The sequence below is a fragment of the Falco punctatus genome, assembly GCF_963210335.1.
Source record: "Falco punctatus genome assembly, chromosome: 3".
NCBI classification, from domain to species: Eukaryota; Metazoa; Chordata; class Aves; order Falconiformes; family Falconidae; genus Falco; species Falco punctatus.
The window spans coordinates 21,118,310-21,145,165 of record NC_137582.1 but is presented as its reverse complement, the minus strand read 5'-3'; the positions used below and the strand labels follow the sequence as shown (position 1 = coordinate 21,145,165).

The following is a 26,856-nucleotide window of genomic DNA, read 5'->3' as shown; positions in this document are numbered from 1 at the left end:
GAGGATGCTTGGCAGAGCAGGGCTCCATGCTGGAGCTTAGTGCGCGCCCTTTGCTCTGTGCATGTGTGCAGAGCAAAAGCCATGGGATCCCAGTCATAAGTGAGATCTAAGGTTGAAATTCAAGTTGTCCCACAGGTGTAATAGTAATGTAGCTGGGGATCAGTGCTGTGCACCCAGCACTCTTCATCCTTTATTCCTGGTCCCAGAGCTCCCTCCCAACCCTATTTACGTGTTAGATGTGTTGATTCACCTGGTTAAGAACCTGGCTATCCAAGGGGCTCACCCAGGCACTTTCTGCTACAGAACTGACCAGACTGCATGTAGGTAAGATACTTATACATAGTGGAAACTGTTCTTGCAGATGTGGAAACTGACACATAGCACAACCTTTTGTACGCAGTCAAGATAGTTGGATATATTGTGCATGATTTAACACTGCCAATAGAACAGACCATGCATGTGCTGGAGTGGTCATGCAGGACCACAGCTCAGCTAGATCATAACAAGGGAGAAGAGGTTTGGGGAGTCTCACCAGGTCCAAATGAAGATACTGCTGCAAGGACCCTCACAACAGAGATTCCCCATCACTGTCTGGGCAGTAACCAGCCGTGCTGTTTGAGGGACTGGAGCATTACCCCGTGGAAACAACCCCTTAAATCTCAAACAAAAGGTCTGTCTGTGAGTGTCTGTGCAACAAGCATACCAGTGGTGCAATGCTCCTGGGACACTGAGAAAAAGTACATAGCAGCAGCCCCCGAGATACCCAACACACAGAAAAGAGGCACATGATTTCATCTCCACTGGAGCAGCTCTCCTTTGGTGTAGAAAGCAAACAGAGCCAGTATCTTACTCCTAAAACTCCTATTTTGGAATGCGGCTCTCGTGCTAATGCATATTTTATTATTTCACTGGAAGTGGGAAGTGTTTAACAAAGATCTTCTGCCATCTTATAGATATCATGTGGTAATTAGATGGTCTCCTGACAGGGAGAATTGAAGCAAATCTTTTCATGGATAATTAAACATGGGTCCTTCATATCCCAGAAGTCTGTTGTAACTTTGAGTAAGACCTCCTGCAATCTCCTCTGCCATCTTGCTTGGTACTCCCCTTATCTACTACTGGGAGTCTACTTAAGAGCTGGGAACTCATGGCTTCCTTTATAGGGCACATTTGGAAGGAGCAGTTCATATGTTTTAAACGTTCTCAAAATCTTTAGTGACAGAGGTTTTGTGCCTTTGGTTACTTGTTCCATTGATTAACTGTTCTTCTAACTAGACAATTTTCTTGCCCAACTTTCTCTTTTGCTGTAAATTATCCTAATTCACTGCTTGTCCTTCTTGTCCTCCATCCCTCTGTACAAACTCTGCAATATCACCTTTATTCTGCCTTCCCACCAGTCTGCTAAGCTAAGTCAAACTAATTTTATTTCAGCCATTCCCTAAAAAAAAAAAGAATTTTCTAAGTGCCACTTTTCTTGACATCAACAAACAGGTCTTCATCTCTGTGCATATGTAATATCTGAACCAGGACATGACACTTCTTGTCAAGCTTCAGGAGTGCTGAGAGGAGAACTACTGTCCATTTTCCAGGATGGAAGCTGCCTTTCTGGCAACAGCATGACATCAGTTATATCATATTTAGATTTTGATTCCCTATAACCATCTTTTCTGCTGCGCTGCTGCCCAGTTCTTTTTCCTTTTTCTGTTTGTTCCTCTTTCCAAGTGTGGCACTTCTTGCACTACACTTCTCTATGCTGCGCTTAATTTCCCAACTTCAGATCATTTCTCCAATGTATTGTTTTAAATTTTGACCGTCTCAAGTGCTTTCAGCCCTTCTTTGCTCATTATTTTCACATTTGAGAACATCCATGCTTTTCTATTATCCAGGTCGTTGATGGGGATATTGGACAGTATGCCTAATTGTGCGGGACACAGCCTGTTCTGAGTTATTGAAGATTGAGTGCAATCTTACAGCAATTTGTGCATTCACCTTTATAGTGTTTTAATCCACTCAATTCATGCTTATTTCATAAGCTTCATCATAAAAACAGAGCTACGCAGACTAGGCAGTTAAAAGCAAACTATGATTGTGATCAACTGGACATCCAAAGTACCCATTTAGTCAGATTTTCAGCAATAAAACATGAATCAAGCTTTTTTCTAGAAATCTCCCCAAATCTTTGGCAAATCCTGAAGTTTCAGTGGTGGAGAATCTGTGGGAAAATAGAGCTGACCTCCTCATACTCTACTTAGAACACTTAATGCCTAAAAAGCCATTACTCAATATCACTTCTAAGGTTATGTTTTGGGCTCTCCAGAATGTCTTCTACTTTTTATTTATTTTCATAAGATCTACTACAAATGAGCATCTCCCTGGCCATCAGTTTAATAGAAAGAGCTGTTATCCACATACTTGTGTGAATAGTTCAAAAAAGTTTGGCTGAGTAAAATCTGGAACTGTGACTACTGTTTAAGTTATTGCTGGCTCAGGTTACTAAATTTTTTAACTTCTTGATAAGTCATTCGAAACATAAGCTTCCCAGAGTGTTTCAATTTATTACTCTTTTTAAGTGAACTGATCTAAATTAGAATCTCCTGAGATCAATAGCTCATTTTTATCACAGAACATTTGAACTGTACCATATAGATCAGATAAATCATCTTTCACTGCACTCGAAAGTCTTAAACTGCAAATCTGTGATGTAAAACTACCATAGACTTGGTGGTAGGAAAATGATACATTATGACTGTTTCTACCTGCCTATGGCTCTTCCTGAATAAATGCCATGTTCCAGCACAGCAATTATTTTAATTGCAGATGTTTCATCAGGCTGCATGACATATTGCTGTCTCTTAAAGCAGGCTGTTTACTTCTACGCTACAACCAGGGTCTCATCACTGGGTGACACAGGTTATTTACACCGTGAGAAACGCTAGATAATGTATGTGACTGCATGTGCGATCCTGAGCTAAAGGCAAGCGTAGATTCAAAGTGGAAGTTAAAATCACCACCATGACCTGTCCTGCTTTAGTGTATGAATCACAGGATTGTGGACAATTCGTGCTGGAAGGGCCCTCGGGATTTCTCTAGCCCAGCAACCTGCTCAAAGTAGGGTCAGCTCTCAGGTCAGACAGGTTGCTTAGGGCTGTACCCAGGCAGGGCTTGAAACACTTGCAGGATGGAGATGGTCCGACCTCACTGGGCATCCTGCTCCAGTGCTTGACTGTCCTCGTAGGGAAAAAGATTCTCCTTATATCTAGCCTCAATTTCTCTTTTTTTTTCATCTGATGCTTATTGTCTCTCATCCTCCCACCATGCACAGCTGTGAAGAGCCTGGCGCCACCTCCTCGAGGACCTCCTTGTGGGCACTGGGGGCTGCTGTTAGGTCTTCCCCCAAGCTGTCTCTTCTCCAGACAGAACCAGCCCAGCTGCCTCAGCCCCTCCTCACAGGGCCAGTGCTCCCACCCTGAGCATCTCAGTAGCCCTCAGCTGAACTCGCTCCCATTGACCAATATCTTCCCTGTGAGATTTTGGCTTCCAGAGATGACTGCTCTTTGATTTTGACACTGCTTCTGTTCAAGTATTAATCATGTATTAAGCTGTTATATGCTGTTGGCTGATCAAGAACTGCCACAGCAAAGGTCATTACAGGGATTTCAGAGGTGGATGACATGACATTGCATAGAACCACTTGGAATTTGCAACCAAAACAGATGTAGTTTTCATAACAATTTTTCTTTTATTTTTTTTCCTTTTTCACTTCTTTCAACAGAAAAAGTTCTTAAATACATAAGAGAGATTTTGGCCTTCATTTTGCCTAAGCCATGATATGCAAAAATAAAAAATGGATTTTTAATGTCAGTTTAAAATATTCTTTTGAAACAAATAAACCTTGCTGCAGGCCCTTTGGAAAAGGTGGAGGATCCTTTGAGTTTCAGGGCAGAAGGAAGCCTGATATTAATGGGGACCCAGAAGAGCCACAAGAACAGGAATGTGTGCTCACTACTGGGCAGGTCACTAGTGCAGAGCTGCAGCCACTGAATCCCCACAGTTCATCCGCTCTGGAGGCTTTGACCTAAGTCTTTCCATGTGGCAACTGTGAAGAGCAACGTTTCACAAAAATATCAGATACAGAACATTTCTCCATGTTCTTGGGCACAGGCATTAAAGAAGATCGTGAGGACTTTTTCCAGAACACCGTCTATTATCCTGGTCAGAGCGTGGCTCGGGAAAGCATTTATACTCCCAGTAGAAAATAAGGATAACTTGCAAAGTTTTTCACTGTGCTCTCACTGCTGCTGCCAGACTTGCAGCTGTATATTGCCATATTACAGCATCACCATGGTGATCACAGGAAATGCAGGTAGGTATCCACATCTGAGAGTTCAATGCTAAATCAATTGCAAATTGTGTACTTTAATGCACTTTAATTCATTAAGTCAGGGTTTCATTGTGGTGTCTCCTTCACTAGCATTATTCAGTATTTTCATTATTGCCATGGAAAGAGGCATAGAGAATATGTTTATTAATTTCTCAGATGACCCAAATCTGGAAAGGGTTACCTGGAGGACTATAAAATAGGATTAGAATTCAGAACACTTTTGACAAATTGAATACATGATTAAAACAAAGAAAGACAATGCAATGCAATCAGTCCGAATGAAAGGTATTTATACATAGGTAGTGATAATCATCTACTCAAATATGCAATAACTGGAGTGGGGTAAGCACCAGTATAACAGGAGATTGGTCTGGCAGGGGAGGACACTTAGCAAATCACAAGGTGAACCAACTTCTGTAACATTATACTATTGCCAGAGAAGTATCTATTGCCATGGGATACATAAGCAGGAATTTGTCTATGTGACACATAGAGGAAATCTTTCTTTCAGCTCTGGCATGGCCCCAGCTGGAGCATGTGCCCAGCCGCTGTGGCTCGGAAATGATGCAGCGGCTGGTGAGTGTCCAGGGGAGAACGGTCCAAAACCACAGCCCAAAGGAACTGGAGCCATTTGAACAGAGAGGCACAACTGCCGCTTCTAACACATAAAAGGTAACTATAGAGAGGGAAGGAATTAATTGTCCATTATGAGATAATGGCTTCCATTACAGTGAGGTTTGAGTTAGGCATTAGAAAAAGCTTTCTAATAGCAAGAATAATTAAGCACAGAAATAGACTGCATGAGGAATATCCATCACTGGAGGCTTTTAAGAGGAGGCTAGAAGTGTCTGTAAGCTGTACAGGAATGGGCAGTCCAGCCATGGGGCTGAAAAGGGGGAAGAGCTGTTCTAATTTTGTGCTAGCAAGCAGAGAGGATTTACATTTTCTAAACGCAAATCTCATGGCTGTGATACAATGTGTTTGCGTAGCACTAGCACACAGATGACCTGGAGCAAGTAATTCATTTATTAATGTGTGCAAACCCCAATAGAAGGCCTATTCTTACAGATGGCACCTCAAAATGTTAGGAACACACAGGACAGGGCATCAAAGTAAACCCTCTGATCCACCCCTTGGTTAGCCCAGATGCTCCGCAGGAACTGGGCTCCAGCTGATGCTGCAATGTACCAGTATATATAGGCAGGAAAAAGCCTAGCAGGAGAGTGTGACCAACCTTTGTAATAATCAGCGTGCTCTTACTTAGATGCCTTCCTGCCAGATTTTGCTTAGATCAAAGTTTTAATTGGTGTCTGGATACTCTAGGCAGTGGGGGAGTGCAGAGGGAGGCTGATGAAGAAGTTCTTTTATAGTAGGAACACTAACCTGTATGTTACCAAATCAGCTAATATGTTGGTATCCTAAAGATATCTGCAAAACCCTGGTACTTTTAAGAGAGGAAACTAGATACAAATTTATCAACAGGCTTTGAGTGTTGGAAAAAGCAAGAGCCAGACTCTTTAAATGTCATATTAAATGCAAACTTAGCAGTATTTACCAGCTTCACACTACCCTTGGTATCGTCAGGTAGTTCAGGGATTTGATTACAGTCATCATGACAATGCTATAATAAAAGATTATGAATAGCTTGTTGCCGGGTTGGGAGCAATCTGGAAATCTCGTATCATAAAACCAGCATTCAATCTCTTTATCTTTATTATATTAAAAAAGTTATAAAAACTCACTGCGTAAATTTTACTGTGCTCCATACACAAGAGACACATTATTTAACTCTTTATTTAATTTCCAGATGCTCTATATATACCATATAAAAGGTATCCAGAGAACCCAGGCAGGAAACAGGCTTGCAGTAGGCAGCTCAGAGGTATGCATGTGTGGAAAACACCGTGAAAATTGTAGCTTACCTAGTGTGTTTTGCTTCCCTAAGCTAGAAGCTTTTCAACCATTTCCACAGGTTGCATTTCAGGCTGCAGGTTGATGTCCCTTCATGCTGGCTGGTGCTGCCTGGGGTTCGCATATGTGTTGTACCTCTGAGATGCTGGATCCTGGATCCCCTGGCGTTGCCTGCCTTAAAACACAGCCACTGTGACCCATTCGGATGCCTTACATGGGTATATGGCTGCATGCCATGATACAGTGCATGAGTGGCAGTCTTTGATGTCCCAGACCCGGACTTATACCGGAATCTCCAGTTGGTCTTTAGCAGAAAGGAGAGAGAAAATGCATGTCTGCAGAGAAAATCTTACCCAGGTAACAATTCACAGGAGTCAGAGCAATGTGGGCTGCATTTCACCAAGAAGTTTTAGGGATGCTGTCCCTCTGTGTGCTCGTGTGGCCAGGGAGCTCTCGTGCTGCCCCGGGGGTGTACCCAGCTCTGGTGCCTGAGGACATCCTACACAGTCGGAAACTGGAAGGGGAGTGAAAAAACCCCCTCACTTTTTCAAAGTCTCACCATTCCTGAACATTTGAATGGTGAGCCCTGGTTTCCTACCTGCCAGTAATATTACACATCATTGCAAAGAAAAGTTCAGAACTCCTGCGGGGAAGAAAAAGTGTTTGAGTGATGACCAGGGCCTGCATGGCACAGGCAAGAAGGACGTGAGCTCTGTTTAACCACCAGCAATTTGACAGGCTTGAGAAATCCTGGTTGCTGGGAAGCCTTTGCGCAGGATGTCCCTGCAAATGCTTTTACCAGGTTGCTCTGTCCTTTTCCTAATTCAAACTGCAATTACAGGGATGATAAAATGGAAAATAAATATATATGCAGTAGCTGAGAAAAACCAATTAGTTTTGTGCTGGTGAGAAATAACACAGAACTCCTTGTGTCTTTAACAAACTGGCTCTCAATATATATTGTAATGTATCTTCATGACCCGCATATACTTAGGAAGACCATGACAATGAAATGTATGTTGGAAGTGTAATAAAGGAACAAATGCAGTAAAGTTACTATGTTTTATTAGTAGAAGAAAACAATTAAAATTATATCTAGATAGTAACTTAGGAACCAAATGTCATAGCTGTCTCTTTTGCTGCCAAAATATGTGTACTCTCTTCCTAACAGTCTCTTTCCCCAAGGAAAAATAAATGTATCTAAGAAATACTTGTTAGCAATGCAATTACAGGCTTAATTCCCCAACCAACTTCAGACATCATAAAAACAAAACCAAGCAGAAGCCCTTTGCAATAGCAATGAAAAAGAGACAGAAAAACACTAAGTATTCAGAGAAAGATAATAATATATTTTTGTAACAAAAGCTGACACACTCTTTGACAATAACATTTGAGAAGTCATTAGCATTTGTTTTTCAACTGTACTGTCTTCTTTTAAGCTACAACCTAGAACGAAAAACTTCCAAGGGTAGACTCTGTGCTACTCCTTAACGAGACTTTTGGGACACTTAGACACCAAGGTAGCTTGCCAAACTCTCACAAGAACAAAGCACCTGTAACAAAATAACATTTCTTGACATTATTTATTTCTGAAGGTCTGCTCCCTCCAAAGAACTTAACGAGAGCTGGGTTACTTGGGCAATGTGAATTCAACCATGAGAGCTGAGATGCTGAGAAGCTGATTCAGAGCACTTCCAAAATGTTTGCCCTAAGAAAATAACATTAGAAGAAAGTTTGAATGAATAAAATAAAAAAGGACAAAAAGTGTTAAACCTTACTTTTTATGTGGTCATACAGATTAGACCCATATTCATATCCCACCATGGAGAAAGAAAACCTTTGAAAGCCCTGGCACGGGCAATATGAAGTTTGTAGCTGTGCAAGGCTCATGCCTGTGGTATCCTTCAGGACTCCCATGCTGTGCTCTAGATTCATCCCATGTCTTCTTAACGTACTTAACAGTGTCCTTCCTGCCCAGCCTGGGCACCCTGAGCTCTCTCGCTATCCATAGCAAGGTCCTGAGCTCCTCATCTGTGAGGGGTTGTCTCACACCATTAGCGTCACCAGGAGAAACTCTGAGCTTGGACACTTCCCTGCATGGAGAGCAGGTGTCTGATACCCCCTGACCTGAGGCTCCAGCCTGCATGGAAGAATCCCATTTGATTTGGTAGCAGCATAGACTTTTATTGTTGAAGGCAGTGATGCACACCACAAAGTGGTACCATGCTATGTTCCTGCTAGATCCCCACTCCCAAGGAAAACTCAAATTTCTTTGACAAGGGCCTGAAAAGTAAGAAGCCTTTTTCTCCCCAGCTACTTTGTGTAATTTGAAATACTCATCTAAGACATTGCAAAGGACTTACTACCCCTCAGTAGAGACATAGTCAGTGGCTATCAAAAGTCTCCATTCTTTTGAAATATTGGTGTCAAATCCAAGATAAAAATACGGAAGTTTAAAAATTCAGTATTTTAAAATATTGAACATTGACATCCTTTTAATGATTTTTAAATTTGCTCTAAATCAGAGTAGATAGTTTCCTTTTGACAGTCACTTTTAAAAGGTTACTGCATTACTAGTTTCACAAGAAGAGGGAAGTGCTTTTTCTCTCAATTTGTCTTGCCTCCAACCTTGAATCCCAAAATGACAGATGGCTGGAGAGGTTCCAGTCAAAGGCATTGGAGCTTCACTGGGTGAAAAAGCATATCCTCACTATAAATGCAAAAACTGTAATAATCAAGCCCCAGGAATCACAAATGCCTGGATCCCTTCATTGCAGGCAATGCAGTACAGAGCTACTCGAGCCCATGCCACAGAAGGGTGGAGAAGAACTTTGCAGACCATCTCTAAGATGTCTCATGCCTGATAAAACTAACGGACTTCACTGGCATTTTCAATTAATAGATGCACCAAATTTCTCTCGGTACATTTAAGCTGTCAGTATCTACTCCCATAATGACAGAATGAGAGTTTGTTTTTTTTTTTTAAATATATATATATATATATTTAAAGTGTGGCTGATTAAAGTTGAAATGGGATCAAGGATATGCTATTTTTACTGATGGAAATTTTGGATAGTAAGTACAAGGAGCTTTCATTTGAAAAAGCCAGTGTACTGCCTCACACGTCTGCATTGGATGCAAATCTTGAGAAATGTCCTTGACAAGGACAGTGTCCTTGTCAATGGAACTGGTATGATGGGATATGTGACATTTTTAATGTAGATTCAGAAACAAACTGCATTATTATTGGAAGTCGAAGATGAATTTATTGAGACAGTCTGAATAATTTCTCTGAAGCAGAAATTCCACAGACAGCTGCTGTCTCTCTCTTAATGAGTTTCAGAGTCTGTGTAAAGAGGAAACCCAAGTCTTTGTGGAAAGCTCTGAAGAGATTTCTTTCTATCCTGCCTCACAGCCTGTCTCCTGAGAAGCACAACCATCAGCACTGACAACAATAAACACAAAACAAAGGTCTAGATTAAATGCTGGGAATGATCTATGGCTTTGTTTTTCTGGTATGCACCTGAGGCTGAAGACCCTTTTGCAAAATGATGGAAACTCATCTATCTCACTAACAAAAGTTACGTGCTTCCAGTGATTCGAAACAGAAGCAGGTTTTATCTGTAATCTTCTGAGGTGGATTTTAAGTTTTCCTTAAATTAAGGGTGCTTAGACCTGATACTTTGGCTTAGCACCTCAGAAATACTGAGATCCATTATAAATCATGTCCCAGGCCAGGTTTATCTTTCAGGCGTCCCTTGTCTGTGACAGGATGTTGGTGTTTGGTAATTTCTAAAGGAAATATGAGTTGAGAAGTGCACAGGGACACTGCAATAACAGTGGTATTTATGGGATGGGGAGCCAGGAGAAGCATTTGTTGGGTATGAATTACAAGCCTGTGTCAGGTTCCAGGGTGCACAGCTGGAAAGGCCACCTTCCCTGTCCTTCCTTCCTCCCTCTTGGTGGCAGAAAAGAATTGCCACTTCGTGGCATTTCTGGGGTGGTAAGTAATGTGGTACTTCTGTTTTGTAAGATTTCTGCAAATGCTCTGGGTCCATACTTGGACCTGAGCCTCTTCTCAAAACAGCCCTGCCAGCCATCCACATTGTCAGGTCCAGTGAGTGACTGCAACTTTTAAGAAACATTAAAAAGCAACTTTTTAATGTCCAGAAGAAGCTAGGAAGTCCCAGGAATGAGTCAGAAAATTGATCTCTTCTACCAAAGGGGCTTATAAGGGTGAGTAGGTGGGTATAAGCACCTGAGAAAAGGCTCTTGAGAAAAGAGCATTAGAGAGGCAGAGGTGACAGCACATTGTGGAAAAAACATGTATTTCTGCTGCTTGCTGACAGCTGCTCAAAAAAGTGTTTGAGATACCATCAGCTCCTTGGCTTACAGGTTGCAGCGAAGTGTTTGCACAGCTGACGTGGGAGGCAACATGTGGATCTCTGACAGCATAAACCCAATTGTTTGCAGTTATATGATGTACAAATGCGCCCCTCGACTCCATGGATCTCAGACAGACTATGAATTCTGCAAGCTGGGGGAAGGGAGGGGAGATCCCAGCTCTTCATGTACATATTAAGCTACCAGTGGTACAAAAAGGCTGCACAATTTAAATGCAGCACCCAGCATTTGCTCACTGCCTGTTCCTAACCTCTCCTTAGAAGGCAGCGCACAGGTAGGGATCTCCATCCCTGCCTGCTTCTGCTGAGGGCAGAGTAAAACACAGGCAGTGCCGGGGCAAAATTTCCCATTAGCACTGAAGAGCATGTGTGAGGCCAGGCTGTGAAAGAGGTGAGAATGGAGGTCTTCTCCTCCCCTCCGGGGACTGCGGCTGCCGGCGGAACTAACAGACTGAATAAAGCAGAACTAACAACCTGCAGTCCTTCCCGGTGAAATGAAGATTTCAATAACCTGTGTTGCAAATGGCAATAATAAGCCGTCTCTTCTGTTTCAAACCGTTAGGAGCAAACGTGCCGGGGGTAGAAATCAGTCTTTAGAGCAATCACTTAGATTAAAAGGCTTGCGCTGAGCCAGGGTGAGGGAAGTGTACTTTCCTCCTGAGCCGAGGAAGCAGAAAGGCAAACAGCAGTTTGACTGTTTCCAGGTGAATTGGGCTGTTTCATCACCTTCCTCCCCCCTCTCAGTGCACCCATGCGAGCGCCTGTGTGCGCGTCAGTGTGCAACCTGCCGTGCCTGACCCCGAGCCGGCAGCAGGGAACGCATGCACCCACTGCCTGACCACGGAGCGTGTCACAGCGTCAGGCGTGGAGGGGAAAGCAAGGAAAACGGGGAGGGCGGCCTCAAGTCTCCTAATCTGACATAGCCACCAAGTTGCTGGTTGGCATGTTTTAGTGGCGCTACCCGTGCTGGGAAAGCAGCTTTCTCTTGCAGTGGGTTTGAGAAGATTATTAAAAGCTTTACATTTAAAAATATTTGGCAGCGATTTCTGCCTAAGTCGGGAGGACATTTGTGCCCACATCTGCTTCCAACAGAGAAAAAAGAGTTTAAGGCGGGGGAAAACCCAGGCAACCCCCTCCCCCTCAACTTTCCTCATGGCTGCCAAAAAGGGTCTTGAAAGATCTTGCCTTGTGAGTCAGAGGGACACCAAGAAGTACTCCTTGGCCCTAGACAGGTAACACAACTCTCTGTTTCCTTCGCTGCCATTGCTTTGTCTTTGAGAGCAATACGAGATCACCTATCTGCTGGCGGGCTGCAGAAGTCAAATTACGGGGAGTTTCACAGTGCGTACAGGGAACATCTTTCACTACTTTCAAAATGTTTTGTTTGATTTTTTCCTTCCCAAACTTTCTTATTAAGTGTTTGATGCGTTTACTAGACAGCAGCCTGATGTGTCTGCATCTGTGATGGATTGAACCAATCTACTGTTGAAGCCAGTGTCTCCTGATATATATTTTATAAGCTTAGTAGATTTATTGTAGGATGCAAAACCTCATGGATTATGCTGCAATTTTAGGCTGAATTATAATAGTGTTATTGACACCATATTTGATTCAGGGCTCCTTCATGCTTGAATGTCTAAATTATCTATTTGGTCTGAAAGAAATGTGATGCTGTTACAGACTTGATCCTGCAAAAAATTTTATTCATGCGGATAGTCTATCAGACTTGGAGTTGATGTACCTCTCATGTGCCAGAGGTCCTGTGAGTAAATGCTTGCCTGAGTGAGGAAAGACCTGAAAACATGCGATATGCTGTAGCTTGGGTTAAAAAATGAATATAAATGTCTATCACAAAATAGTTTTGCAGTTGAACTTCTATTCATTCTTCCTCTTGACTCAGACCAGCAAGTATTTTTAAAAGAAAATAGCTGCTCAGTTACAGCCTAGCACCTCTTGACATTTCCATTATCTCATTGGTTTTCAGGTTGTTTATGTCTTGGCTTTCTTAAAATGTATGGGACAGAAACTTGGCGTAAACACTGTCAGTTCAAATGGAAATCTGTCTCTCCCTGTTCTTATACTGGGGTCACTGCCATCGTATTTTAGTCATTTCAGTGTCTGGGTTATTATTTAAATATTATTACATGGCTCCATAAATACACATGGCACTGTCCAAAATTACTTTTGTGGTAATATTTATATTTTTAAAAGATCCCATATGATTCTGCAATTCATTTTAGTTACTGAAGACTCTGAGAGCTTTTTTGACAGTTTGCAATTTTGTGGGCACAGCTTCAGCGTTTGAAATCCTTTGGCCCCTTGACACCTCTGGACACAAGGACATCTCTGGACAAACCCTGCACACAGTGCGGGGAAGGGTGCCCAGAGACAGGGGTAGTCGTTGGGCTGCCTTGTGAGGAAGCTCTCGTTTTCCCTTGATCACTGGCAACAGGGAATATCCCAGTGAGAAGAGGGGTAGGATGCACGTGGCGGGCACAGTCTCTGGCAGATGATCCTCCCATCTGAGAGCTGACTCACTTTCTGGAGGAGCTGATTTCTTTCTGATAATTATTTCTTAACTCAGGAATTAAATTAGTTGGGGTGAACCACTGCAACGATTGGAGTGTTGGGCTGATTGCTGCAGATACGTCCAACAGCCCTTGAGCTTGGGGGCTAGTCCCAGGAGGGCTCCACAGCAGAGGTCCTGAGATGGCTGGATTATGGCAGGGGTAACACAGCTCTCCAGGAGGAGGACTTGTCATCCAGCATGTGGCTTTTGTGCTGCACCTGCTCTCAGCTTTTCTTGCAGGTGAAATTTGACAAACAGCACAATCTAATTACTCTGCCCCAGCAACAACCAGAAACGGGGTCTGAGAGCTGGGGTCTCCCACCTGTTCAGAAGAGCTGGCAGCTCAGGGGAAGCCCTCACCCTGCTCCCCCTGGCAGCCCGGTGACCCAGAGTGCCAGCCAGGGGCTGGAGCCAGCGTGGCAGGGTGTGTTGGGGCGTGTGTGTGTGTACATACGTGTACCTTCTGGGCTCCGGCTTGCACAGACCAGCTGCACGCACAGCTTCAGGTGTCTTAAGCCGTTCAGTAGCAATAAGGTCATCTTAGCCTTTAGTATAAATTACCACATTTTCTCGTCCCCTGTGTGTAGGCTTAATGAACAGCTCTAATGCTTTCATCAGAATTTATTTTGCACACAGATTGCCTATTCCTTTGCCATCCCCCAGTGCCTTTCTTTTTAATAAATGCCATTATTACAATACGCAGGGAACAAAACTGTATTTATCTTAGCCACATGAGTAGGAAGTATGAAAACAGACCCCTTTCCCTGCACACAGGGCTGTGGGGGAGCATGCTTTGCACATGCCAGGCCCGTCTGTAGTCACTAGTGGGTTTGGATGTGTTGAGGTTTCTCATGCCAAACCTGAAATGCCTACAGGGGTCTGGGCTTTAGCTGAACTCTTTGAAAATCAGGTCAGCTGTAGGCTTGTAGGATAATTCATGTTGAAAGTGACCTCAGGAGGTCTCTGGTCCAACCTCCTGCTCAAAGTGGGGTCAGATGAGATCGAATGAGGTTGCTCAGGGTTTACTCTTGAAAAAAATCTCTCAGGACAGACACTGCACAACGTCTCTGGACAATCTCCTCACAGTCTATTTTTCTCCCTTATATTCAGTCTGAACCTCTCTTGTTTCAGTTTCTGACCGTTGTCCTAGTCCTTCTTCCGTGCACAGCGATAAAGCTCTGTTTTCTCAATAGCCTCCTCAAAAATACCACCAGGCTGCTACTAGGTGCTTGTGAACCCACCTTCAGTTCCCACAGAAGAAGTGCTCCAGCCCTCAACCATCCTGGTCACTCTGTTGAACCTGTGCCAGTTTATTGATCTTTCCTGTCCTGGGGACTCCAAAACTGGGCACAATATTCTAGATGTGGTCTCAAATGTCTGTCCCAGGTGCAGGACTTTGCATTCATCCTTGCCAGATTTCAAAAGGCCCCTGTTGACCTCTTCCTCCACCCTGCCTATGGTAGCCTTGCCCTGCAACGTACCAGCTGCCCCCCTAGGTTGGCATCATCTGCCACCTTGGTCATGGTGCACTCCATCTCCTCCTGTAGGTAACAGACAAAGATATCACACAGGACTGGTCCCAGGGCAGGACACCACTTCTCACCAGCCTCCAGGAGGGCTATGAACCACAGTGGTAACAGGGTCTGAAGCTGAGCACTCAGAACCTCCTGCTTTATGCAAAAAGTGTTGTCTGTTAAGTCATATCAAGAAAGATTCATGTCATCTGCCTTTCAATTAGATATGAATTAGGTGTCTAAGATAGTTTTCTATGGTTTTTTTTACAGTCAATGGTGGTGGTGGGAGAGGATAAATTCTTCAGGTGATTGATCATTTGTTATGTTATTTTTTATTTGTTATCATCTATCTAGTGATCTAGATAACCACTTATGAAAGTCTAGTGAATGTCTTGAGCAAATTCCTGAAGTTTCCAGGAATGAAGACAAGCCAGATGATCTTATTTCTTGCTGTTGATAGATCAGTGTAATATTCACTAGAAATATTCAATATCCCACTTCATATATCAGTGGATTTGCAACTCACGTACAAACTACACTGTGAGCTACATTTTGGCTTGATCCAGCATGGTTATCTGGATTTCTGATTATGTTCTTTATATGTCATTATAGCGGGATTTTGAATACCGTCACACAAGTGAAACTTGAGGCATCTAGTCTCAAAGTCTTCAGTTTTATTTTGTCTCTGAGGCAACAGACAACAAAAAAAAAAAAAAAAGGAAAGAAAAAAGTGGGCAATGCTGAAAGGAGAGATGTGTAAAAACCCTAGGGCTTGTTTTCATGTAAAAGCTTTTAACACAGGGCATTAACATGACCTGTAGTTATGTCTATCTATTAGTGAAGCCTTAGGCTTGTAATTGATTCCTGTCTGCCAAGCTCATACCAGTAGGCAAAGAGTTTGAAGTGAGCCTGGTAGATGATTTCTTCAGGTGGAGATTGATTTTCTGTAACAAGCACGTAGGGAATATTTTCTTCTTTTTCTGCCTTCCTGCAGGCAGTAGGAAAACTCTTATAAGATCAAACAGTCTTCATCAAATACAGGCTTTCCACCATAACTTGTGCTTTGCAAAAGTCAATGCTCAGGAAAACTTTAGGTGTTTCTTGTAACTTCTGAAGACTTTTAGCTGTGGGTCCTGTGGTTATGTCTCCTTTGTACCAGCTTGCCAGCTGGTCCCAGGAGCGCACAGTCTCAGGTGTCCTCTCTGTGGACTCAGCAAAACCCATCCCATTGCTTTTGCCCTTGTGTTAGGTGACATTAGGACCCCCTGGAAAGGGCTGTGTCTGCTCAGTACTGCCCATATGCCATCTCCATTATGCCCACTTCATCTCAGAAAAAAAATCAGAACCAAAATAGTAAGAGGTATGAAACAGAAATTAAATAGCTAGGACACCAGCTCAGAAAACTGATGGTTCAGAGGTCTAACGATCATACATAGAATCATGAATGATGTGATGAAACTAAACAGGAAATAGTAATTCATTATTTCTAACAGTACAGGAACTAATTAAAATAGCAGGCAGACAGTGTAAGGGTAACAAAGAATGCATTATTTTTACACAAATCACAGTTAAATTGTGGAACTCAGCAGTTTCAAGTCAGCCACGTTTGTGGCTGAAAGATCTGTGAAGGACTGTTAGACACAAGCTCTGGCTCAGCCACCTCCCAGTCTCCAGGTTTGTGTGACTGGGGTGCAGTACCGCTCCGGACATGCTCCTTTTTGGTACTTTGTCCTTGTGTATCCCCTCCTGCTTATGACGAAGTTTCGATACTTGGCTACAGGTACCTTTGGTCTAACTCCATGCAGCTATCGTTAAAGTGTTACACAGAAGGAAATTTATTGACAATATATTTATGCATACATGGCCAGGTCCTCAAAATAAGACTAAAGAAAGTAACCACAGGACAAACTCCCATCTACTAGACAACTAAAAGTATGCAAATACATAAATATTAGCCTTTGTTTTGTGGCCACAATAAAGAAAAGAAGAATCTGGACAGCCAGGCTATAGACAGATTCTCAAATGCCTTGGAAATATTTAAGATTGGTACATCAGTTGAAATTGGAGTGGTGCCAGCATAAGGGAGGTGACTATGGCTCTGATAAATTTTTCTCTGAAGGCAGTTTCATTATCCTTCCAGGCACAAAAAAATTACTATTTTCCCTTGTGAAGGAGATGATCTCCTGTGGGAAGTGCAGTGATTCTACATTTTGCTCTTTTGGCTGAGGATCTCATAATGGTCTAGGAGGATGGCAATTATTCCCATCAGCTTGCAGATCAAGGCACCCAACAGATCAAGTGAAAACAAACAAAAGGAAATTGTAATCAAAAGCTTTTGCTAATGATCTGTGTGGAATCTGCAATATGTATTAATTTTTTCTACTTCCCTCCTTCCGGGCATGACTCAGTAGGAGCCTTTTTGTGACATTCCCCTGAATATCTTTTTCACAAAGGAAGAGGAATGTGAAATGGAGAAAAATTATTTTTTAATCTGTGACTCTGCTTGCAGTGTGCTGGTGCAGAGATCCGATGCTCAAAGGCTACATCTTGCTCTAACACGCTCAGAAAGGGTTTATGGTTTGACAGAGCTGATCTCTGCACCTTAAGCTTTTGATTTACACATTTATAAAACTATCTCTTAGATTCTTTTAATTAGTGGCAGCTTGCTCTCGGAAGAAAAAAATAATGGTTACGCACAGGAGCTGGCAGTTTTCCTAACTCATCGGGCCAGATGCTGCTCTGCAAGTTCAAAGGGAGCAGCGGATGCTCGCCACCTCTGCCAACTGGGCCACTTCTATTTAGGTACCCTTTAGACAGAAAAATGTGACATTCGTGGGTTTACACTGTCTCTGTTTGCTTTTACATCTGTCAAACAAGATCTGTGGACAGTGCTTTCCTATCCTCTGTGTTACTCTGAGGTTTTGGTAGCTGATGGAGAGACTTGAAGATTAAAAAAGGGAGGGGGATCACAAAGTGACCTATTTTGTTAGCAGCAAGGAAAGGATTTGGTGGCTCAGAAATATGCAGGGGTAATTTTGGCATCCCTGCCCTGACAGGCTGTTGAGATGATCATGACTCATGTCGTTAAGATGATTTTAATGTTCAATGCCAGCTGATGAAAATTGAGTTAAAGGGAAATTAATTTTACATGCAAACTATAGAAAAGCATTACAAGTTAACTCCAGAGAGGGATCATGAGAAAGAAAACCTTGCATACCCTGATCTCCAGGGGAAAGTGAGAGAACTACAGTATTTCATTCAGCCATCTGGAAGGAATCAGTTTGTGGTACCTTCTGAGTCTAATTCATCAGGAAAATATTGTACATAAGTGACACAGCGCACATGAGGAGCCTGATGAATGTAAAACTGAAAGACTGGAGAAGGACTGGCTAACAGGGACCCCGGCTGCCAGATGGGCAGCCCATTCCCCAGGCGGCCCAGCTCCCATTTATTTGTTGTTGTGGGGAAGATAAATGAAAAGACTGACAAAGGGACTAAGAAAACTCACTGTCTCCAGGCATCAGGCATTAAATCTGACCAGTTGCTCTTTCACACAATCTCCTTACGTACAGGGGGAACCGGTCGCCTCTGCTGAGCAAACAGAGACCACATGCTAACCTGGCTGGGAAACAGGCTGACTCAGGGGAACATGTTGCATCCTTGGAACATCTCAATAATATTTAGAAAACCAAATCCATGCTGATTATCTACAGTTACAAGGCTTGGCTGCCTAGTTGGGTCAGCTCTTCTCCTTTTGCCAGTACCTCTGTGGTGCTGGTGGATGCAAGGGGCTGAGGCATTCGCAGCTCCATGGATTAGGAGGCTTTGCCTCCTGCCCATCAGCGGGATGTGTGCTGCGGGGTACCTGGCAGGACTTCGGACCTGCTGAGCAACTGCAGCCCCCTCAGGCTGCCCAAAAAGGCAGCTGGAAAAAGCTTGTGATTTCAGTAGGATTTTTTTCTTGACATCAACTACTGCAGATTGGCGGCCACCAGCATAATTTCTTTCCTGTAAGATTTTAGGCATCTTGACACTTTGATAGACAGCGCAGAAACGCTACGTGAAGTCACCAAGATCCATGTACATCCCAGAACACAGGTCTCCTTCACACAACTGAAGAAACAATACTTCCTGGTCCCAAAGGGAAGTCCTTGGTCAGAATGGGGAAAGAGACTGTTATTACTGGGGCAGTTAAGCTCAGCCCCACATCATGCCCCCAGGCTAATTCAGACTCAGAAAGAGCAGTGGAGTTTGCTGCATTCCTGGGCAGGCTTGCAGACCACGGCCCTCATGCACAGACCTCACATGGCTGTAAAATGTGGCTACCTGGCTTTTACACACATGCATCTGGGCAGAATTCACCTTTTGAAGTCACAGTGTGCTCCCACAAGTCTCAGTATAGGGCAGGGGATGTTCTACCAACAGGGTTATCACCTTAGGAGCAGCTGTGGCAACAAATGTTGTATCTGGAGAGACATAATGGTTTTCAGCTGAGCCTCCTGGGACAGGGTTTGGGGAGGGGTTGCCATTTGGGCACTTCTCAGTTGAGAGGTAAGGAGGAGGGAAGGTGCTTGTTTACCACCTGGGGGAGTCTCTGGGCTGCTCTAGTGAAAGCACCAGATGTCATGGTCATCCAGGAGCTCCTGCAGTTGCAATGCAATGTGCGTGGCCCTGGATCTCTCTACCACCATCCCATATTTCCTATGCAAAAGCCCTGAGAAGGGCTGCACTGAGTTTTTGTGGCAGAGCAGATTTGGTTGGGAAATCACTTGTGATGGAGCAATGCTCAAAGAGCCACTTCCACCAAACTTCTCGCCTTTCTATGAAATCAGTGGCAGAAAAGGGTCAGCATACTATGGCAAATTTAGTTCTTTGATTTTTTAAAGTGCCTTTGAATTTTTTTGGCTAATATTTTCTGTGCTCAGGCTCTGCCAGAAGATCGATAGTTTTCCTATGTATGTGGAAATTTGAGATAAAATAGTTCTGCATGCAAAAAGAGGAGAGAAATATCTTTAGTCAATTACATTTGAGAAGAAGTAAACTTTTTTAAAAGTAGTCTTCTTGACAAAGCTGTTATGAATAAAAACCTGAATTTTTCCATCGAATTATCTCCATGCTATGCTAAATTTGGTTACTATTTGCATGATGTATGACTTTTTGAAAATCACACGGTGTGCATAAAATACACAGCCTAAGAAAGTCACTCTGTGCTTCATAAACTGCTAAATGATGTAGGAGAGCCCAAAGAGCAGGGAAACACAGCCAAGCAGTCATTTCATGTGCAGCTCCCTTCTGCAGAGCCCTGCTTGTGCAAGCAAGCCTCTTCTGTGACCTGCTCAGCTGTTCCCAATGCTGCTTTTATCCTTCAAAAGCATTAATTACATAGTTTCTGGGGATGCAGGGCTAGAAGCCCAAATAACCAGGGTTTTTCTTTTTTAACCTTCTGTTTCTTTCAATCCTGAAGGATAAGCTGGCATCAGAAGAACTTAAATGAAGAGAGGCAGCAGCAGGAAGCAGAAGTCACTGAAGCTAATCCAGCGCATCACTGTCACAGCTACTCACAGGCCTATGAGAACAGGAAAAGGGAGCAGCAGCGAGCCAGGAGGAAGCTCTGTGTAGCATCAGTAATTTGCATCTTCTTCATGATTGCTGAGATTACAGGGGAGTACATTTGCTCCGAGAGAGCTCAGTTTGTTGCCCAGCACAGACGTATTCATGCCCTTTTGCACACACTTCGACTGCAGGGACCCATGATGCACAGAGGTGAACCCACCTGGGATAAACCAGCATTCCTTTCTCCCAGTCTTTACAGGAATTGTGGGGTTTTTTTAAGGTGAAAATATCAAAATATTTTCATATATCCATTTAAAGATTGCAATCTGGGTAGGAATACAAAGATCAGTTAATGGTCTAAACTGTTCTCCCAGGTCTTTAAGCCCAGCTGAAAGTGGCTAGCATGTCTTAGCATCCTGTCACAAAAGGTTTCTAATAAACTGGGTTACATTTTTTTTGGAAAGATTAAAAGATTTTATATATTTATCCAGGCCAATGAGACCTCAGCACTGATGAAAGCTGCTAGCAGCAGGAACTGATATTAAATGCAACAGTCTTTACAAAATCCAGGGAAATCCAGGGCCAGATTCACCATCTGCTTTTCTACAGTTAAGTGAATGTATTTATACCAGGGCACGTTTATCTTTTAAATTGGCCTGCTGGTGTGTCTCGGGATCAATGGAAGATTATTCCCCTGTCTAATTAGCTTTCACTTCTGGACCCATCCTACAATACCCAGTACAAGTACTTGGCTCACTGATAGAGCATTAGCTTTCATTTTGTCCAACGGATCTGCTCTCCGCATGGCTTCTGTGATATTTATGCCTACCTGATAGTTCCTGGCTCTTTAATTGCCACTTCTCTGCAGTGAGGTGAGGTGAGGTAAAGGGATGAGGAATCCCACAGACATTTGTCACATGTGCCCCAGGGGATGTAACAAAAATCAGCCAGGAATGCCTCTGAAACCCACATTTTCCCAGCTTCTGCATCTCTGGAGCCCCATGAAAATGAAATAGAAAGGCTTTGTCTTCCCCACAGGTGAGAAGTGGAGGTACTGAAAGAGCCGCTGCATTTCTGCCTTTTCCTCTGGCTGCCAAAGCCAGCAGGGACTTCTCCAACTCTTCCCTCCCACGCACTGCTTCTGCATGAAGCCCCTTGTTCGTAGGTCATGTGCATTTCCTCCATGAAAACCGGTGCACACCGCTAATCTCCATGCAGTAATTTCCAGTGCCAGAAGTAATGTATTATTAATAAAACCATATCATCAGTACGCTTAATTTTGGTGAATGCGGCAATGCTAGAGGATAATTGGAAGGACAGATGATATGTTAACTAAATGTTTCATTTTGCTTAATGAATCATACAGCTTTTTTGCAGTGACAGCTTAAGTAACAGGCTTGAAGACCATTTTGCTTCAGACCATTAAACTTTGACAAACCAGTTACTGCAGTTACAGACAGCAGTCTATGGAGATTTTTGTAATTACGAACCATGCATTTAATTTTTTTAATCGTTAGGCTAGACTGCCTGAGCCTGATGATTGACCATTCAGTGACTGACAATTTCTAGTGCTTTGTGATATACAAAGCTATAAACATCCATTGTAGGTAATAGTAAGTCATAAAGGTCAGTTGTTGGGAGCAATGACACAAAGAAATAAAAGCCTATAATGATTACACAGGCTTTACTTTTGAAAATAAAGAATATGTTCCCTTTCCTTCTCCTCTTAAGGGCAAACGGCTTTCGTGGGCATAATTACGCTAAACAAGAAACAAAGCCGCATCACTCTCAAAGAGGTTGAAAAGTTGTGCTTCTTTGTATCCCTAGGTCTTTCCGTGATATTTTTGCCCAAACCATCTGTGCTGGCCCTTACTGCTCTCCCAAAAGGGGCACTGTTGGCTGAGCCTGATACACCAACTGTCTCTGAAAGACAATTATCTTCTGTTCTTCTAATGCAGATCCATCAAAATCTCTGTACATTTGGAGATACCAGTCAAATTGACGACATCCCGTGTACAGCCTTGATATGAAAGTGGTTTCCAAGGATTTTTAGTGGCTAAGGACCAAATGTGGCTTTCAAAGTACTTTATTTCCATTTGGGCACTAGAAAGAGAGGCAAGCCCCACACGTGTCCTCATGTCAAAAAGGAATATAAAGGCTTGACCGTGTTGCTAAGATAAGCAGACTGAGATCTCAGAAGCTCACCCAAGGCATTAGTTATGCCAGCAATGCATAAAACATTAATTTGCCAACTTTTTTCAAAGATGACAATCTAGAAGCAAGCTCTGGTAATGTCCCGCAGAAGATGGAAATACACTATCCAAAATGCAATTGAGTTTTGCAGGCAGCTTGTGCTCTATATATTTGTTTGCTGAAAGATAGCTGATGCCTTGGTTGTTAACATCTGTGCAGTGTCAGGCAAGCCTGCTTCCCTCTGCTATGCAGAGTTGCTTACCACTTTAGAAACAGCTGCCCTGCAAACAGTGAAAGTCTAAGAGCTGGGTCATGACCACAAAGTATATGTGCATTTACACCTGGCCATGTTCTGGGAAATCCCTATTCTGTTGAATTTTTCACATTGCTGCAAAGAATGAGATGCCCCCAAATTCTGCAGTCATGCTTGCTGCCTTTTGGGAAGTAATTTTCAGACAGTTTTAAATGATATGTATAGGGAGGAAACATAGAAAAATAATATATCCCCTATATGTGTGATATATAGTCTCTTGTGGTGACAAACCACACAGTATTAGGTATTCGAATCTAAAATCTGCATATGGGAGGAAATTAAACAGACCACCCTGCTGGCATGAAGCCTTTTCATCTATAAGGAAACAAGAGATATGTCTACAGGTCTCTCTGGCAGTGGTATCTTGCCAAAGTTTTGAATGAGGCATTTTATGACATTTTTTATTGATTTTCATATGGATTGTGGTCAGGAGAAACAGGTGAGCTGAAATTAATTAAATGACTGAAGGATGGAAATATATCACCAAACACAGAGACTAGATGTTTTGGTTCTATTACTTCACATTTCTGTTTTTCTACATTTCTACTCTGATGAAAAGGTTCCCCTGCCATAACAAGTTGGCAGGACAGCTTTCTGCCTGTGATCCTTGTCTTCGCCTGCAGCCACTGGCACCTGGGGTAGTTTAGAGCAATTTTTTAGGTTTGGTTTGTTTTTTTTTTTTGGATTTGCCTTTAACCCTGAGACACAGTTAGAAGAGTTTGGCAAAATAATGATATTTGGCTTACTGGGTAAAAGAATGTGGTTTCAGATTGCCTAAAATGGTTTGGGGTTTGGGTTTAGGGTGGGTTTTTTTTTCAGAATTCACATGAAACTGAAGCCTCTCAAAGTAAAATGATATTCAGCCACAATTTTTGAGCTCTAGTAGGAAAATTAAATCATGCATTACAGATGCAAAATGATAGATTGCTCCTGTTAACACATTTTTCTCTATGCCATCACCAAAACAGTTGGTTGTTTATCCCAGCTCTTCTACTGGGACCTTTCCTTTTATTCCTGTTTTAGTGTTGCCTGTGACAAATAAACAGTTGCCCATCCAGCTGTCCAAAACTCAGGAAGAACGTGCATATTTTCCTATAACAAATAGGAATAAAATCCATAAACTAAGTCTCTGAGGTTTTGTACATATATAAACATATCAGTGATCTGTGAAAAGATAGTGGGGGGATAGTGGAAATGTGATCCTTAATACTGCTTTTCATGAAGAAATCTGATATTAAAATAGTCATAGTAAAATAGTCCAATAGTAACATAACCACAGCACTAATATATTACAACTCATCGTCCTTAGGGCTCTTGATCTCTCTCAGACAAAGAAATTCAGCTTTTTTTTTTCTACTCATTCATACCTTTCACTGTCTGAACAAGGTACAAAATGAAAAGAGTTTTGAGTCATGTGTATGATCACTGAAAATTGAGTGTTTCCTCTGAATCACAGCAAAGAGTTCTTGAGTTTGACCTGGTTGACTCAACCTTCTGACCAGAGCCGTGATAGGGATGTGTGTTTCACACAGGTGGGCAGATCGCTGGGAGCCTGGCGGTGATCACCGACGCGGCGCACATCCTGGTGGACCTGACAAGCTTCCTGATCAGCCTCTTCTCACTGTGGCTTGCCTCCAAACCTCCCACCAAACAGTTGACTTTTGGGTGGCACCGAGCAGGTAGTAAAATTGTCACAATATGAGCATGTGGAATGGGAAAGGGAAGGTCATCGTAGGCAGGAGCTGAAAATGTGCCAATGTCCCACAAAGGTCTGTAGATGTTTAGGGGTAGCACACTAATGCCCTCAAAGCCTCCAGGACACACAACAAACAGAGCAAGCTAGTGAACTTCTAAGAAGTAAAGAGCACAGCCATCTCTTATCTGCAAACGTATCTTTCAGTTCATTATTCAATATAGTTGTGGGCTGGTGCTAGCTTTGGCTGAGATAAACAGCAACTTCCCTCAGTAAGTATGAGGAGGACCGAGCCCTCAATCTACTATGAAACACAAGCTTCTGTAAAAGCAGCAATGCCCATAAAAATTAGGATCTACTTCATTTATAGAATAATAAAACAATTCATTAAATTATTTTTAAAAAGACAACAATGTTATATTTCTAGAAAAGTGAGATCCTTTAACATTTACCATTTTCTAAATCTTCTTCCTGCATATCTCTGTATCACTGCTGGGTTTTATCAGGTGGAAGCACTGGTAGGCTTTTAAAGTTCTCTGTCCTCAACCAAAATCAATATATTTATGCATGACACCTAATAGCAAAAGCTTTACAAACACAAGTGCTTCTACAAAAGGCAAGACATGAGAAAAATTTTCTGGGGGTATGATTCTGTTTGAGATTTAGACACCTTAATATCAACGACTACACATACGTGAGCACATACAAGCACAGGGTCCAAGTTTCTGATACATTCAACAGAAATCGAGACTCTGTTCAGCTGCCTAAACATAGAAGTCTAGTGCTCCATCCCTAGGGTGTCTGAGACTTATGCATGGGAATGGCAGCTGTCACACAAGACCCACGGGAGACCTCACAGGGTAACAAGCACAGGGCCAGAGCATCTCAAATGCCACCAGACACTCACAGTTTAGAAACTCAGGTGTGTTCCCAGGCAGTCAGTGGAGCAGGGAGCTGTGTGAATCACCATTAATCTGATGTCCATTGCCCACAGAGGCAGTTTAGACATTTAGCTCACACCTACATGTAGACATCTTAATTTAGTCATCTCGGTCTGGAAACAAATCCCATGCCGTGTGTCTTAGGGCTTAATTTAGTTGCTCATGTGTAAGTGATTGGTGCTGTTTGAAATGCCCTAACACGTTCCACAAAGTGTCCAGCTGCCACTCTGGAAGTCATCTATACATCTTGTGCCAAGCCATACATGGAGCTGTCAGTGTATCTCAAATGGCTTTAGACACCTGTACACCCGAACTGAGGACTCAAATGATAAATACTTCAAGGTTGTTCAACATGAAGGTCCAGAAGCAGCTTTCTGAGTCAGGATGTCTGTAGGCCAAGGCTGCCTGTAGCTGCAGAATGTACCAGGGGAGACATATGCCATACTCATATTGTCTTTATATTGCTCCCCAAGTATGTTCTACCAGCTCTGCTGGAAACAGGCTGCTGGGTGAGGGGGAGGTTTAGTGTGACAGAAGCGTAGCTGGCATTATGTAGACAACACTGAATTTTGCAGCCTTAGAAAACTACTACTTACCATCAGTTGATCCATAATTACTTTTTGTGTTTATGCTCTCTTAGCCTGTGAAGAAAGGAAAGTGAGAGAAACTCCTGTCTTGCTGATGTAGGCAGGTTTAGCCACCTCAGTCTGTGTTAGATTTTTTAGGTTTTTATTGTTGCAATGCAGAACTTCAAAACCAATCCTTTATTACATTTTTATCCCGGTAGCAGAGAGAGCCTTGCATAAAATATCAGTGGCTATTTAATTGCATTCCATGATAGTTATCCTGTTTCTTGGTTTTTTCCCCAGCTGTATTTCCAGTTTGATATGCAGGTGGATGCTTTAATAGAGTAGCCGAGGGCAGTCAGGTGGGTGGCAGTCACTGTGCACTGACTACCAAGGTCTCACAGCTGCAGCCCTACATGATCTTGGAAGCTGTTTTTTCACTGTTTTTCTCAGACTGATAGACAGAGTTTGTCATGCAAAGACTGTGTATGACAGGGCATAGGTTTAGCAGAAGCCATCTGAATGCCTCCTGTCCTCTAATCCAGAACCAGGGAGCAGAACCAGCCAAGACAGCAGTTCAGTGAAATCCTTTGGGTGTGCAGCTACTTTCAGCAACGTGGCTGGAAGCACAATATTGAATGAAACCGATAGTGTGAGCCAGACCTATTTCCAGGCAGGAAAGCTGTCCTGGTTTTGGCTGGGATAGAGTTAATTTTCTTCTTAGTACCTGGTACAGTGCTGTATTTTGGATTTGGTATGAGAATAATGTTGATAACACACTGATGTGTTAATTGTGGCTAAGTAGTGCTTAACTCTAAG

At 42.8% G+C, this 26,856-nt stretch overlaps 1 protein-coding gene across 1 annotated transcript in view; it reads left to right on the top strand.

The window, feature by feature from the left end:
- Positions 1–6,726: 6,726 nt before the first annotated feature.
- The window catches only part of SLC30A8 (solute carrier family 30 member 8), a 37,608-nt gene continuing 17,478 nt past the window's right edge, over positions 6,727–26,856 (top strand). Inside the window, exons 1-3 of the mRNA XM_080378724.1 lie at positions 6,727–11,927; positions 20,243–20,612; positions 24,351–24,516. Of these exons, the coding sequence (XP_080234850.1) occupies positions 11,848–11,927; positions 20,243–20,612; positions 24,351–24,516 (616 nt within the window). The 5' untranslated portion in view covers positions 6,727–11,847. The remainder of the gene's footprint in view (positions 11,928–20,242; positions 20,613–24,350; positions 24,517–26,856) is intronic.